The sequence below is a fragment of the Biomphalaria glabrata genome, chromosome 12 (assembly GCF_947242115.1).
Source record: "Biomphalaria glabrata chromosome 12, xgBioGlab47.1, whole genome shotgun sequence".
NCBI lineage: Eukaryota > Metazoa > Mollusca > Gastropoda > Planorbidae > Biomphalaria > Biomphalaria glabrata.
In genome coordinates this window covers 29,138,997-29,155,026 of record NC_074722.1, presented here as the reverse complement: position 1 = coordinate 29,155,026, position 16,030 = coordinate 29,138,997, and the positions used below count along the sequence as shown (strand labels likewise).

The window sequence follows — 16,030 nt, the reverse complement described above, 5'->3', positions numbered from 1 at the left end:
TAGATCCAAATCAGTTGGTCTAGGCTAGTCGTACCGGTTACTTCAGCTATCAGAAGATATTCCTATTGGTGAAAAGATTAAGGCCCTAGTTTGGCTACAAATCATGTTTTAATCAATCGTCAATAATAATAATAACAATAATACACAATTTTCCAAAAGTGCTATCAGCCAAAGAGTTAGTGACAAATGAGTCACCTTTTGTGACTCTCCACATTAGTTGTGAGAGGACCTAGCTGCTGCAGACCTGCTATATCATAAGACAATTTCTCAGTGGACACTCTAAAGGGAGGCTACGTTCTATGCTATTTCCATTTAATGTTTCTCTATCCTGGCAGCTTTAGAGAATTGGAAACACAATGATGGCTCCTAACTCGAAAGACAAAGGTTGCGCCCAGACGAACCACTTGCCCTGGTTTCTTCTTGAGTCCCGGCAGAATCTGATAGCCCATTTCTGGAGCGGCCCACCAAGTTTGGTCACAGTTTTTGCATGTGAAGTTTTAGGGCGATCCAATAGGGCAGCTTTCTTTCGGATTCTCTGCTCTAAGATTGTTTCGTTTCCATCTCTCTCGGCGAGGCTCGTACTACCATGCGCGGTCTCCATGCTGGCTGATCTTGCGTAAAATGTCCTCCCACTTACTTTCATTGGTGCCTGTAGTCCTCGGATCTCGCTTGCAAGCATCTCTGTAGGTTGGTCTTGGGCGTCCACTGCGTCCCTCCGTAGTCTCAGCATCGACTCTGTCCTTAAGACGTCTTCCATTTTGCATGGAACAATGGAATGAATTGTCAACCCCCGAAACTGACATAAAATAATGATTTATTATGCTTTCGATTATAAAAATATTCTAAGTAAACATTAGTTTGATAAACACAAGACATATGATTCCATTTTGCATGGAATAATGGAATGAATTGTCAACCCCCCGAAACTGACATAAAATAATGATTTATTATGCTTTCGATTATAAAAATATTCTAAGTAAACATTAGTTTGATTAACACAAGACATTTGATTCCATTTGTGTACTTGGTTACTTAACAGCTAAGTCAAATGACTAATGTAAAACTCCTTACGTCAAATGTAATCAATGCTCAAGATTGTGATGCAGCGTGAGGTTTCTCATTTTAGTAAATTAGTACTGCACTATAAATAAACTCTGTATTAGTTAATATATGAAGCTTTTCATTTTAATCATTTATGGCCCTAATTCTCTTTTGTATGTTTCCGAGGGACTGGATAAAAAATAAACAATCTTCTTAATTAAGTGGCTAAACTTAATGTTGGTTTATTTGGTTTATTCTGTATTACTAATTTGGTTCTTCAAGAAATAATGCATAACAGTGTTAGGATTTTAAAAAAAAAGGGAAATAAGTTATGTATTTAGTATTATAATTTACAATATACACATTTTGTTTGGCTCCCTATCTCCACCACTTTCTCATAAGTAGCATTTATTAACATTATGCTATTTATATTAAACCAATTCTAAATTGTATTGTACCTAAATTATTTCAAGGCCGTTTAAGCAATTTTTTATTATAGTCGGATTGATACTGGCAGCAATGTTTAATCGTGGCCCAGATTGTAGGAGATGTTAAATCCATCCTCTACCATACACTAAACATTATGCTTTTACTTTACTTTCATTGGCTTGGTTTTTACCTTTGAAAATAAACTCAAACAAAGCCGGGCATTTCTGCTAGTTAGTTATATAATTGAGTACCCTATATCACGATACTACTTGGAGATTGTTCTTAGCTCCTACAGACTCATTCTCTTGTAAGGAAATATATCAAGTTCTTTGATTATGGAACTAAGAGCATTCTCTTTTATAGGAGTTTCAAATCACAGCGATACAAAAGGGTAACGCGGGCAAAGAGTGAAATTTAAAAGAGAATCAAGCCATTTAGAGACACCGTTGCCATCTAGGATTATTAGATCTTACAGTTGATAGTTCCGAAAATTTTTGGAATCATAAAACAAACAGTTCAAAGAAAAATTGAGTTGTGGAATTGGGAAATCCTGTTTTATGAATCAAACGCTTTTTGTAGTTTTGTGAAGAAATGTATTATTAGAGATACATTTTTTTTTATCCACTAGAAATACAGAATAGATTTCATACAAAGATTTTTGAAAAAAAAAAAAAAAAAAAAAATGAGATTGGTGGCAGGACATGTAGGTCTAGGTTTTTGTGGAGTGAGCCTGCGTATTATAAGAAATGTCTTGGGGGTCTGTGGAGCGTTACTGGGCGTTAGGTCCAACACTGCTACGAGTTGTTTGGTCAGCGCGATGTCACTGCTAATGATAGTCCAAGCCTGGTACTGTCCGTCGGCGGTTCGGGGGGGTGCCCGTAACTAGCGGCCACGCGACCAACTGGACAATGGGCAATTATCTACTGTCTTTTTTTTTTTTCTTCTTTCTCAGGAGCGTTGATTAGATTCTTCAGGTCCGTGTTGGTTATGGGAAGAGTTGTCGCTTATGAAAGCGTGTCATGGTAGAGAAAGAACGAAAAGGGGGTGGGGTGGGGATTCAAAGGTGCGAAAACGCGTCAGAGAGGCGCTTCGGGGTTGCGACATAGAAACGAATGGATTGGGGGGGGAGGGGCGGTGTGAAGGTGAAGGGGGGATATTTAGTCAGAGGGGCGCGCCCATGTGGCGTCCAGTCAAAACGCCAAGTGGACACAATTATATTTTTGTTTTCGGTTGTAGTGCCTCCCTCTCCCCCCCCCCCCCCTTTCTCCAAAACCTAGCGGGCTTTATAAGAATGTGTCACCTAAATAAGAACAGAGTGTGCTGTAATGACGTCTTGAAGTTTCTTCTGACACGCTGATGAGATATTCCATGGCCTTCAAACTAACGGAAAAACACAACACTTTAACATGCTTCTTGTCTGTACCCCAAGAGGGTTGCGATCTGGAAGAAGGGGGTGGGGTGGGAGAAAAGTTAGGGTAGTTAGGAGACAGGGGAGTAGGGAACATGCTTTCTACCCCCCTTCCCCTATTGTTTGGAACACTCTATCTTTCACTTTCACAAATAAACTTAAAAAAATAAAAGAACACATTTGGTAAAAATATTGGGACAATGGACACTAGAGCCAGTGATTGTTAGGCTAGAAACGCTACACTTAATAACTATAAACAACGCCAACACTATAACGCCAGATTCACCAGTCCATTTTGTTTACACACTCACACAGTACGAGGTTACACACAACACTCTGATATGAACTTTCTTACCAAGGGGAATAGCTCTACATACTATTAACACATGGGCCCATAACCCAGAGGTCCGTGGATCGTAACCACGCTCTGCTACCACTTGTTAAGCTAGAAACGCTACACTTAATAACTATAAACAACGCCAACACTATAACGCCAGATTCATCAGTCCATTTTATTTACACACTCACACAGTACGAGGTTACACACAACACTCTGATATGAACTTTCTTACCAAGGGGAATGACTCCACACTCCAATAACAAACACAATGTCAACTTCTTTGAGACTTTTCAACACTGCAATCAATCTGTGTAAGCATCTATTGACACGATTGTTACATGATCGCAGACACAACTATGAAACTATCACTATAATCCACACAGCGACAAAAGTATATTCCAATGTTACACCAAACCCTAACTTCATAGCAAAATATGGTTTTGTCTACAAGTCCAAAGAACGTGGCCCTCAAGAATACTATATTAAGAAAATTGAAATGTACTCAGTTTTGTAAGCATGACATAGAGATGCTAGTATACCATTATATTCACTGCATCTTGCACCACAAGTAAATGTATTTGTCGCAAAAGATTAAGCACATTACATGGTTACCTGCCCATTGCACTAATGTGAATAGAGATCCATATTATACCTAGATCTATGATCTGATATCTACACACCCGGAAAGTGTTTACAATAATCTTTTTCGTGATATAAAAATTATAAACAGATAACTAGATATATGATCTTTTGTAATGTTGGATGAAGAGACTTAAAATATTTTCTCAGTTTTTTAATTGGATGGACAGACAGACAGACAGACTGACAGTCAGATAGATAGATAGATAGACAGATAGATAGATAGATAGATAGATAGATAGATAGATAGATAGATAGATAGATAGATAGATAGATAGATAGATAGATAGATAGATAGATAGATAGATAGATAGATAGATAGATAGATAGACTAATTAATTAGTTAATTCATTGACTGATTCATTGATAGATTCACTTATACATGGTATTTTATTCTTACGCAGGTGGCCATGATGTCGAAGCCACTAGGGTTGGCCTCAGATGGCCAAACCATAAAAAGCAGCAGTTATCATCTGTCAAAGTCATGTAATGAGATGGACATTTAACGTCCTTGGGGGCCACTCTTCGTGATATCTTCCTCCTCTATTTATCGGCCTCGTCATTGTTACTACATCTAGCGGTTGTTTCTGTAACAGAAGGTGTCTCCAGAAGAAACATCAAACTAGATTTGGATTTAACAACTCTCGTCTGCTCAAAGATCCGGGAATCCAGTTTCCGGAGACTGCTCAAAGATCAACTTCAAGGCACAGCTCCAATTGTGCTTTTTTTTTTCCCCCGACGCAAGCCTTGAAGATAGGAATCGAACCAAAACCTTCAACCATGATGGTTCAATGTGCGGGCTGCGAGCGCCCAATCTTGGACAGGTTCTTGCTCAATGTTCTGGACAGGGCGTGGCACGCTACCTGCGTAAAGTGCTCGGACTGTAAGTGCAACCTGACGGAAAAGTGTTTCTTCCGGGACGGGAAGCTTTACTGCCGGACGGATTTTTTCAGGTGAGTTGATAGTTGATAGTTGATAGTTCTGCATTTGAGTCTATTTGAATTGGTTAGTAGATGGTCTGTATTTCAAGTAACTTAATATATGTTACTAACGAAAGAAACAGACGAGTTCTGCAACTGCCGGAACTACTTTCAGATCGTCTGCTAGTACATTCTATCATTCTATCATTACGCGAATGTTGGTTCACAGCTGCCATTAAGGGTTCCCCTTTCAGACCGAACAGTCTATCAGATCATGTAAAGGTCATTTCTTTCTGTGGCCAGAATAATGACAGGGAGGCGATGTGGCTGAGTGGTACAGCGCTCGCTTCCAAACCAGAGGATTTTGGGTTCGAATCCTGGTGATGACTGGGATGTTTTTTCAAATTTCGAGATCTTTAGGGCGCCCATGAATTCACATAGCTCTAATGGGTACCGGTCATTAGCTAGCAAAAACTAAGGGTGGTTGGTCTTTGTGCTGGTTTTATGACACCCTCGTTAATCGTGGATTGACAAAAACAGATGACCTTTGCATCGTTTGCCATATAGGCCGCATGCTCTGAGAGGGGAACTTTTACTCTTTTCTTTTTATTATTAATTTTCGTTTCGTTTACACGGCATAATTTATCTCGTGTTTATTATTATGGTATGATAATTTGGTACGTTAATCTTTGTACTTCTAGAACATTATGCTGTTTTTGTTTTGGTTATTGTTGAAATGAATTAATTTTCTTTCTCTGGCACTGCCAGTGTCAAGCTTCGTCGAAGGGAAACCAAAAATCACTGTAGTCTCCCCTTAACAGCGTCCAATGAGGAATTTCTGGTGCTGTGGCAGGTCTGCATCAGTACTGCTCACTGATAGACAACGTGAATCTTCTAAGGGATGTTTATTATTTTATTAGACTGAAAGGTAGAATGTTTATTCTCAATCTGAATTAGTTTAAAGCCTGCTCTCCATCTTGCGATTAGAAACATTTTCACCAAACTAAGAATGTTTTAGAAAAGTTCTAAATGAGACCATAATATTCTATATTCATGCCGAAACTCCACCATCGACTTTCCATGAATGACATTGATCAGCAGACACCCCCCAGGAGTTGCACTAAGTTCAAATAACGACAGAAGACAACAAGAACAACAACTCACCTGGTGGTCGACGCATAAGAAAAGACTTGCGAGTGGTTGGCCTTGACTGCTGCTTAGAGTCTTCCGTTAAGACTGAAACAGACTGCCCAATGTTAAAGCATCGGATGTTGTCACTACAGCTGTATTCTGTGTATTTACTTCCTCGCTGTTCAGCCATGGGGCATCAATTATTCAGCTGGCAAACTTCTTTTCAAATCGCATCTTCACGGACAATAATATACACAATTTATGACCTTGTCGTGGATCAAATATTGATGGACATGCCAACTAATGAAGCTCTGGTCGCCGTAAGTCCGAAATGGAAGAAGGAAGAAAAATGAAGTGGGGGGGGGGGTAATATTTAAACAGAGGCGAATATTTCTTTATATGATCTTGCTGAGAATATACAAGCAACAGAAAGGATACGGATCGCGCTTGTCCTTGGTCTATATCACTTGGTTTGATAGGCGCCATTCAACCGTATCATCGCGTTACGGTGGCTAGTCAGAGCCAACAGCCACTCAACCGACGCGTTCAATTCAGTTAAAAAAAAGGTGTGTGTGGGGGGGGGGAGACTTTCGTTTACTGTAAGAGATAATTAGGCTAAAATTAAGAGTCTCAATTGAGACCAATCGTTTCAGAGCTATCTATGTCACTGACACTATTACGATTGGACTCGGCTCATCTCGGGAACTAGATTCAGTACGATACAAACTGACTCATTTTAGACTGCAGACGACACAAATAAACGTTTGCACATTTGTACAAGCCTTGACCCCCTGTATCAGATCGTCTGCTCTGTGACGCATGGTGAATCACGAAGTTCTGAAATGATCGACACTTGATTTCGGCCTTAACGCCCTTGATAATTATTCAATACATTTCCATCTTATAGTATCTTATAAAATACAGACGTTACTTCAAAAAGGAGATGATTACGTCATAGGCGTATTCCTAGGTCAAACTATTCATGCATGTTAATCAATGACTTTAATTCTGCAAAGTCATTGATTTTACTGGCTGAATCAGGCAACCAAATTCCATACTCTAATAGCGCTAAGGAAGAAGGAGCACTTGTGTAAATTTGTCCTAGCATATTAACAAGGAATGTGCCATTATCTATATGTCTTGTACTTTCTATATAGAAACTATATTTACCGCTTCTTTGCTATTTGGAAATTGAATTTAAACTACAATTTAATGCTTTGATTGATTAGTTCAATTCACAGAACTATATATCTAGATCGAAATGGAATATATTTTCTTTAGAATTTTATACTCATACATTGTTTAAATTACAAACATTCGAAATAAACGAAAGACAATTATGGGCTCTAAAAGGAACTTCAATGTTGCCAAATGACTATAAAAAGATTACCAAGATCCTGAAAAGAAAAAAAAAAAACTTTGCTAGATCTAGGCATCGGAAAAAAAATCGCTCAACAAGACATTGTCTAAGTCACCGATCACAAAAGACAAATAGACACAAGAACTCTTTCGTTCCTTTTGGTAATTAAATCGTGAAACAAAACTGTAAGTTACTGTCCTCACTGTTGTACATTTCACGTGTAATGTTACAGAGAAACTCGGGTATGAACGTATGTCTTGTGTGCTATAGTACACAATGTTTGCTCTAATTATGTATTGTAATGCACAATTGTAGCACTAAGTACCTCGCGGATAATAAAGACATTTATTGTAGAGATGGGAATCGAACCCAACTTTTAAAGTTCGGGTTCGGTTCGGTTCGGTCAGATTTAAGTTCGAGTTCGGTTCGGTTCGATGACGAGTATAGTTCGGGTTCGGTTCGGTTCGGTCAGGTCTAAAGTTCGGGTTCGGCTCGGTTCGATGTTATGAAATTATGTAATAGCAAAATTAAGTTATAAGGTTTAATGCAATTTATTAGTTAAAACTTTTTTATTTGAATTTTTACATAAAACAAATACTTTGCAACATATAATAGGCCTATGGGCAATACATATGCCAAAATAATGTTGCCTACATACATTTAAAGCGTTGTAAAAATTTCTTAATGGAGATAGAAATGAAGATGCGGCAGGTTTTCGCTCAAGTCGGCAAGTGGTTTAATTCTGGGCGTGACTCGGCGCTAAGCGAATTTTTTAAAAAGGCTAATATCGATGTGCTTTCTTTCAGAACGCACTATTCATCATAATAAAAAAAAAGTCGAGGGCCATATTAAATCTAATAATAAAGAGGCAGACCTGGCCATTAGAATTATGCAAGGGACATTCTAGGTAGGCCTACATATTGCGCACGTCCTTCTATAATGGGCCTGATCTTTTTAAACAAATATTCTTCGTGTAAAGACGTCTCTATCGAGGATTTTTTTTCACACATAAGTCGTCACTATTATAAATTGCAATATACGGAAGAAATTCGACTATTCTGAGACAAAAAAAATGCAGAAGAATCACACTAGTGGAGATGTTTTAAAATGTTTTCTTCAGAACGTTTTGACCCATATTGTGCATACGCGCCTCGCAAACAGCAGTCTTCAGTTGACAAGGTCTTATTAGAAGATAAAATGACATCTTCACTTAATATATTTTAATTTTCAAGCATGTAATTATACTAATATTCAGATAAGTTACACTAAAAATATAACTTTTTTTTTCAATGTCCCCTCTCTTTGTTAGTTGGTCGTTGGTTTGTCGCTTACAAACAGCTAGTACAATTGAACCAATATAGGTGTTTTATATTTTTACCGGTAAGGATAGTATAGAGTATAGATGGACTTCTTATGGTCCGACAGTTACGCTGGGCAGGGATTCTCGTATGGGAGACGAACGTATGCCAAAGGCAGTCTTTTTTTTTTGGTGAGCTAAAAGGTGGTCGACGTTACAGAGGTGCCCCACGGAAACGCTTCAAAGACCAGCTTAGAAGCCAACTTGCCTTAGCTGACATAGAAGAGAGCACCTGGTTGCATGCAGTCTCAGAACTAGTCAGTTGGAGGTCACTCCCAAAGGCCGCGTGATACACATTTGAGACCAAAAGAAAATCCGCTGCCGAGGACAAACGCAGACGCGAAAAGAAAAACTAATTCGACCACCTGCGAACAGTGGTTATGCTGGTCCTGGATGTGGCAAAATATGTAGGTCACAGCTGGGCCTGCGCAGCCATGGGAAAAACTGCATTCCTAACTAATCTTCGGACTCGAAGACAAGCCTTATAATAATATATAAACTTAATAAACTTTAAAATAAAGTTCTTATGTTAACAACTCAATATAGCCTAACTGTTATTACAATAGTCACATATTTAACTTGAGATAGAGATGTAATATTAATGAAATATACTGATATTTAAACAAAATCTAGGTCACCACAAAACAACGTCTTTACTCTTTCATGTCTCAAGATTGTCTGCCGTTTCACATTTGCATTACGCTAATTTCATCATCCTTAATGCATAAACACTAATCAATCGCTTAACCTTTTCTTACCGCCACCAGAAAAAACACACACACACTTTATGACACCCATTTTTGTCAAGAAGTTGGGTCTCCCCATCCCCCAATTCAAGGTACTAACCATCCCCACCCACGGGAGAGGACCCAAAGTTTGAGAAACGCTGCATTAAAAATACTGATGATCAATAATGCAAAAACAGAATAATAGTAAAAATATTCAGGGGCGTAGATAGGAATTTTTCATCATTTGGGGCCCGGGAGAGGCTGGACCTCTTTGGGGGCCCCTGCATTTTGCGTAATATTGAATATTTATTGTAAAAAACACTAATTTGGGGTTCCCCTCAAGTGGGGGCCCGGGGGGATTTTACATTTCTCCCCCTACTCCCCCACCCTTGCTACACCACTGATAATATTCCAATATGGAATACTTTAAAATTTTGTAAAAATAAATCACTTAATAGAAGATAATTAAAATTTATTTTAAACTAGAACACAAATGAACTTATTTATATCTACACTCTCCTAATCGTCAAAAAATATTCTACTCTCAACTAACAGCCATCTCAAATAAAAGTGACAATATTTGTCAACTTTCTACTTACTAGGAACTTGAATCTAGATCTAGATTTAATTAGAGGGCGCCTATTCGACTCAAAACCAATATTGCAAACAGCCCGCGAAAATTCAAGGTTAGGGGAGAGTCGGCACGTACGGAAAAACCCATGGGAATCAAAGCGCGCCGCTTTTTTTTTTTCAAAATACCACCACCCCCTCCCAAGTTTTCAAAGTATAATGGAATGATTAGAATTTAAATAAAATATTGAAGTAAATTATTTTTTTAAACCCAAAATATTAAAAAGGGATGTAAAAATTGCAAAGTTAGTTCGGTTAAGAAAAGGAGGGTTCGTTCGGTTCGGTTCGTACCAAGCAGTTTCAAAGTTCGGGTTCGGTTCGGTTCGGTCATAAGTGAGGTTCGAGTTCGGTTCGTTCGGTTCGGGTTCGGTTCGTTTCCCATCTCTAATTTATTGTTTGTGGAAAAACGAACTACTTTCATTCTCTGGCATTGCCAGGGTCGAGACGAGTTATTATTGTGATTATTATAGTTATTATGATTATTATTACTAAATAAAACATTTTTAATGGGAGAAAAAACATTAGGGACCTAAAGTTTTCAGTTACAGGGGTGATTTATTTATCTAAATGTAAATCTAAATCCAAATTTAAATATCTATATCTAAATTTATATCTATTATTATGCAATTTGATTGCAGGATTACGATATAGAGAAATTACTAGAATTTGGATTTTAAAAAATAATCTAATAAAAATAATATTTTAAAAAATAAATGCGACAGTGAAAACCAAACAGAAAGAGATAATATCTAATAAGCTTCAAATATATATTTTTTTTAAAAGAATGGCTCACATTCGTTATTGTTAATTCCGCGGCAAATAAATCTACGTCGTAAATCATTTTATAATTGTAATTCAGAAGTAAACAGAACCATATCTACAGCCTCGAGCTGAGACAACAAGACCTTTGAATGAAGACGCAAAGACAAGGGGAAAAAAAGGTCTCAATAAATAAATTCTATTTTGTTAGCTCATGCCAGAGTCTTGAAGGACAAGACCGGACACAATCGTTGTTTTAAACGAAAGACTTCTGTTTTGTTGTGTTTGATTCTAGGGCGCCTCTCCCCTCTCTCAATACCTCTCTCTTTCTCTTTCCATCTCTCTCTTCTTCTCTTTTTCTCTCTTTTTTGTATCAACTATTCTCTTCCTATTATTGTTCGTCTTTATAACACTCGGGTGTTTTATTGTTATATTTTTTCCCCTCCGTGTATAAAAGATAGGATGTTTTCTTTTTTATTGTTTGTTTAATAATCATAAATAAAGAATGAAACGCCTGAAGCTAAATTTGCAGAATATTTAAACAAACGAGGTAAAAAAGAAACAAATGAGCCGGAATCGAACAAATATTTCACATTTGAGCAACTCTCGAGTCCGAGGAAGTACGAGAAGTAGATCTAGCTAATACAACAAGACTGCAACTTTAATTATGCAACTGTGTGTGTCTTACCTTTGTTTTATTTCGTTTCACATATTCAACCAAGTCCCAATTTTTAATTTACCATTTCATTTGGAATTTCCAGATAGTAGATTTTTATTTACGGAGGCATATTTTGTGTGTGTGTGTGTCAGGTGTGTACTGCTAAGCGAAAATTTTCAAATCTCGTAATCTCATAATCTCATCTCTGCCTGTGGTCCCTTCTAGGACATTGGCCACCAACCAGCTTCCTCCAGGCGTATCTCGTAATGATAACATTAAATAAATGCTAGAGCTTTAGGCAGCCTAGGCGATTGTGTATGGTTCAAATCTATGCGCTAAGATTTGTGTTTTGGGATTCTAGTAGTTTTCCAAGTCTACCCAGTTCCACGCAGCTCATGTGTGTCAGGGAAATAAAGTTAGTCACACGATTTGTATTGGATTAGTACTTTCTTTAAATACATATAGGGAATGTCTCGATAACCTAAGTAGTGTCAAGGACGCTAAATTAAAATTGAATGTTGCCAACTAAAATACAAAATTGAATTCCAATGGAAGAGCTGATAATAGCGGTTCTCAACCTTTTTAGTGCCCTTAATACGATTCCTCTCTAGGTAGCGACCCACAGGCTGAGAATCCCTGGCTTAGAGACCTTGATTCTGCTGTGCTAAAATGTGCAGAAACATTATCATTATAACTTTAAAAAAAAAAAACAAAGCGTGTCCAATATTCCCTTTATTCTCTACACCAATTCACCAAATAAACTATCTATTTACATTTTTTTTTTGCGATAGATGAAGATCTCTAATATGAAAATGACAACTTTGCAATGACTCTTAATCATAAAGTGTTGTTTTTTTTTCGTTTCGGTCTAGATTTCAGTTTTATATTTACACGCATCCAGATTTCAGTAAGATTTGAAAAAACAAACAACAAACAAACAAAACAAAAACACTGGTTTAAAGAATCTAAATCTGCACTAAGTTTGAAAACAGCTGCTGCCTGTGGACCCTGCGATTGAGAACAAGGGTAGGGTAGGGTTGGGGGGGGGGGGGGAGGAGGCTTCATTTGTTTCATTAGAACTGGGATGTTCGCTCTAACTAGACAAGTAGTCTGACACACAAAAGCCTTTCAGACCATCAGACCAGCACACACGCACACTTCTACACACACATACACATCTAGAGTCTTGAACGTCTATGTTTCTGTTACTTCACGTCTGCGTTATGTGTCGAATTCGTGTTTTAAGTTAACCCCCCTCCCCACCTCCTCTCACCAATTTTTCGTCCCTTTGCACTGTTGCAGCGTCAAAGTTCGAAACAAAACAAACACATAAAAAAAAATTGCCTTATATGGACAAACGGATACAGGACACACACAAAGACACGGAGACGTGACACACACAAAAAGACACGGAGACAGGACACACACACGAAGACACTGAGACGTGACACACACAAAGACACTGAGACGTGACACACACACAAAGACACGGAGACAGGACACACACGAAGACACGGAGACGTGACACACACAAAGACAGGGAGACGTGACACACACAAAGACACGGAGACGTGACACACACGAAGACACGGAGACGTGACACATACAAATACATGTTTGTAAATGTTTTGGATATTCATTCAGAGTTGAAGATAGTTTACTTCCTAGTCCAAACCTTCCACAAGACGACGGGGGGTGGGAGAGGGCAGGGTTTGAACCCTGGACCATCGATAAATCCAAACGATAGTCCATCGCGCAACCGCACGACTATGCAGCCACAAGGGGCCAGGACGCACGTGTACAAACAAAACTAGATCCATGCACTATTTTTTAATGCTCATTTATTTCTTGTCTAAACCTTGCCCTATTGTCACTCACTGATGGCGTTGTAATTAATTCTCTTGACTAAGTGCTTTACACTTTGCGTTCAACGCAAGAAGTTCTAAGCGGCTACCATAAATGTATCCCCGTATTTTTTTTTAGATCTAACAAGCTTCTTAAGTCTCGAGTTCCAGCGCCATGACCTAATCCTCTTTGTTATGTACACTTCAAAAGATTCATTTGTTATTAATATCCTTCCGCGTTTATTGGTTTCGTTTTTTTAAAATCTTTTTTGACACCATTCAGGTGTTTTGGGGTCTTCGTATTTATCTTGAAAGAAAGACACACGGACAGTCCGACGCGAACGGACGGGCAGACAGACACCTTGATAGATATATAGACGGCATATTGATAGCTAACAGACAGACAGACAGACAAACAGACACAGATAGATAGATAGATAGATAGATAGATAGATAGATAGATAGATAGATAGATAGATAGATAGATAGATAGATAGATAGATAGTGTGGTGACATGGTTACTGTGTGGTCAACCCTGACACACGGTCAAGTGTTGGCTATCGAGAGTTAGGGGACTTGGGGGAAGTGACGAGTGTGTAAACAAGAAGAGAGGAAGTCAGCTAGTGAAGTATGAGATCTGTATATAATGTCTGCCGTGTATATATGTTATGTTGAAATGTTCCACAACTAAAAGGGCACTTTAAACGTAAAAGGACTTGTTTCTTCACAGATAGATAGATAGATAGATAGATAGATAGATAGATAGATAGATAGATAGATAGATAGATAGATAGACGTACTTACTTTCTTGTATATCCCCAAGCCCCCTGCAACATTAACATGATGAGTTGAACGTTCACAAATCACTGCTCACTGTTTTAGCACTCCTCCTCTATTCCCTCCTCCACTACTACCTCCCTTACCCCCCTCCCTACATACCTTATTGCCTACCTACAGTCTGGAAATAATGCACGTGCATTGAAAACCACTCACCTTTAAAAAAACAAAACCCCTTGACAATATAATAAATTACCAAAAAAAAAACCCTCAACAAAATAACAAAGGAGACAATGAATTACAAGCTGGTCTTGGATTTTTTTTTATTTTTTTTTGCTGTTGTGCCACAAATCCTCTTTGCTTATATCAGACTGAAGCAAAAAAAAAACAACCAGCTAGACGCAAGCAATAGTACAAATAGTATCCAACACTTCATAGTTAAAAAAACTAAGTTTTTGATTGTCTGTATTTTTTACTATTGTAAGTTAATGTATTTTACTCAAAGAGATGCGGTAATGACATCATCAGATCATGTTCTGATCTTTAATCCTCAACGCTATTAGTTGTACGGAACATAGAGACGTATTGAAATTAGCGACGGAAATACCGACGGAAATAGCGACGGACAAAGCAATGTAAACGCAGAACCACTGAATCAAGTCCCGGAGAATACAAACTTAAGTCATTTTCGTCCTTCAAATTAGACTTAGTTCCTTACTCCGTTAATTTGGACTTCTAATATCACAACACCCATGGTTACTTCAGTGCAACAGTTGTTTTTTTTTTTCCCCGCTACAGACATATGTAAATCTAAAAGTAAAGCGCTTAGCTTCCGAAGTGAAATGTGAAAGAGCTGAAATCCTTTTAAAGACTACTTAGTCCTCTAGGATCTACGGAGCTTCTTAAGTCTTGCCTCTGTCCACCCAGCTCTCTCGATTAACTAGCATAATTTGGGGAGGGGGGGGGAGGAGCAAATACAACATGACGCCATTGTCATTGTCTGGTATATATGTATATATATATATTTGTTGCGTTGTTTTATATATATATCTCACACCATCTCCCAATATTTCCATAGTACAAAGCTTAGATCATCAGCTGACTCTGTCTGTCGGGTACACGTTTGGAACAAAGTACTTCCCCCTCTTCCCCATCTTCGATCAAGTTGAAACTTTGCACAATTATTCCATGAATCAATTCAAACAATCAAGCCATTAGGCAATGAAATAGTGGTCATTAATTAATTTTGTATGATATCGAGAAATAAATAAAGAAATTTTGTCTTACAGTATTGAGATATACGCGCTGTAAATGTGGAGTTTTGCATGTTTTTTGTTGTTTTTTTAGATTTTGTTTTTACGTATTTGTGTAAGTTATATTTCACACCCCTCCCTTTTATATCTCTATTTCGCTTTATCTTTTTCGCTGTTGCATTTTATTGCTTAAAAGATTTAAACCGGATCGTTAAAAAAGTCTAAAGCTAAAGAGTAAGTACAAAAAGAAAGTTCCCATTTCAGACCTTGTGGTCTATACAGCAGATGACCTTTACACGCTAGAGAGGGAACAAATGTATTTATTTAAAATTTATAATGAAAATTAAAAAAAAAATGTTTTGTTCTTCTTGATTTCTTGTTGATTAAGTTTCTATGTCATACATTATATTGATTGTGATTCTTCTCGTGGAATATTTACTGGGAAATATTCCCCTAAGTTCAGCTCCATATATCGTATCATTTAGCCATGAAAATTACAGAAGTATGCTGCATTTTACATGGCTACGCTGACCCAGCCCTGACCTACATACTTTTGTCCATGGGCGTAGCCAGGATTTTTTTTCGGGGGGGGGTTTTGGGGGGTGAATTTTTTTCTCCCCCCCCCCCGACCCCCCCCCCAGCGAAAAAAAATTATATGTATTTATGTGTATGTGTGTGTGTGTGTACATAATCTTTATTACATTCTGATCCTTCATTCTTTCGGAAGACGTTTATTGTGCCCTAGAATAGGTTCTT

The 16,030-nt window shown here is 38.0% G+C and overlaps 1 protein-coding gene across 1 annotated transcript in view; it reads left to right on the top strand.

Moving 5' to 3' along the window:
* Positions 1 to 16,030, top strand: part of LOC106079744 (LIM/homeobox protein Lhx1-like) — a 173,629-nt gene that overhangs the window by 13,152 nt on the left and 144,447 nt on the right. Inside the window, exon 2 of the mRNA XM_056005901.1 lies at positions 4,262 to 4,810. Within this exon, the coding sequence (XP_055861876.1) occupies positions 4,638 to 4,810 (173 nt within the window). The 5' untranslated portion in view covers positions 4,262 to 4,637. The remainder of the gene's footprint in view (positions 1 to 4,261; positions 4,811 to 16,030) is intronic.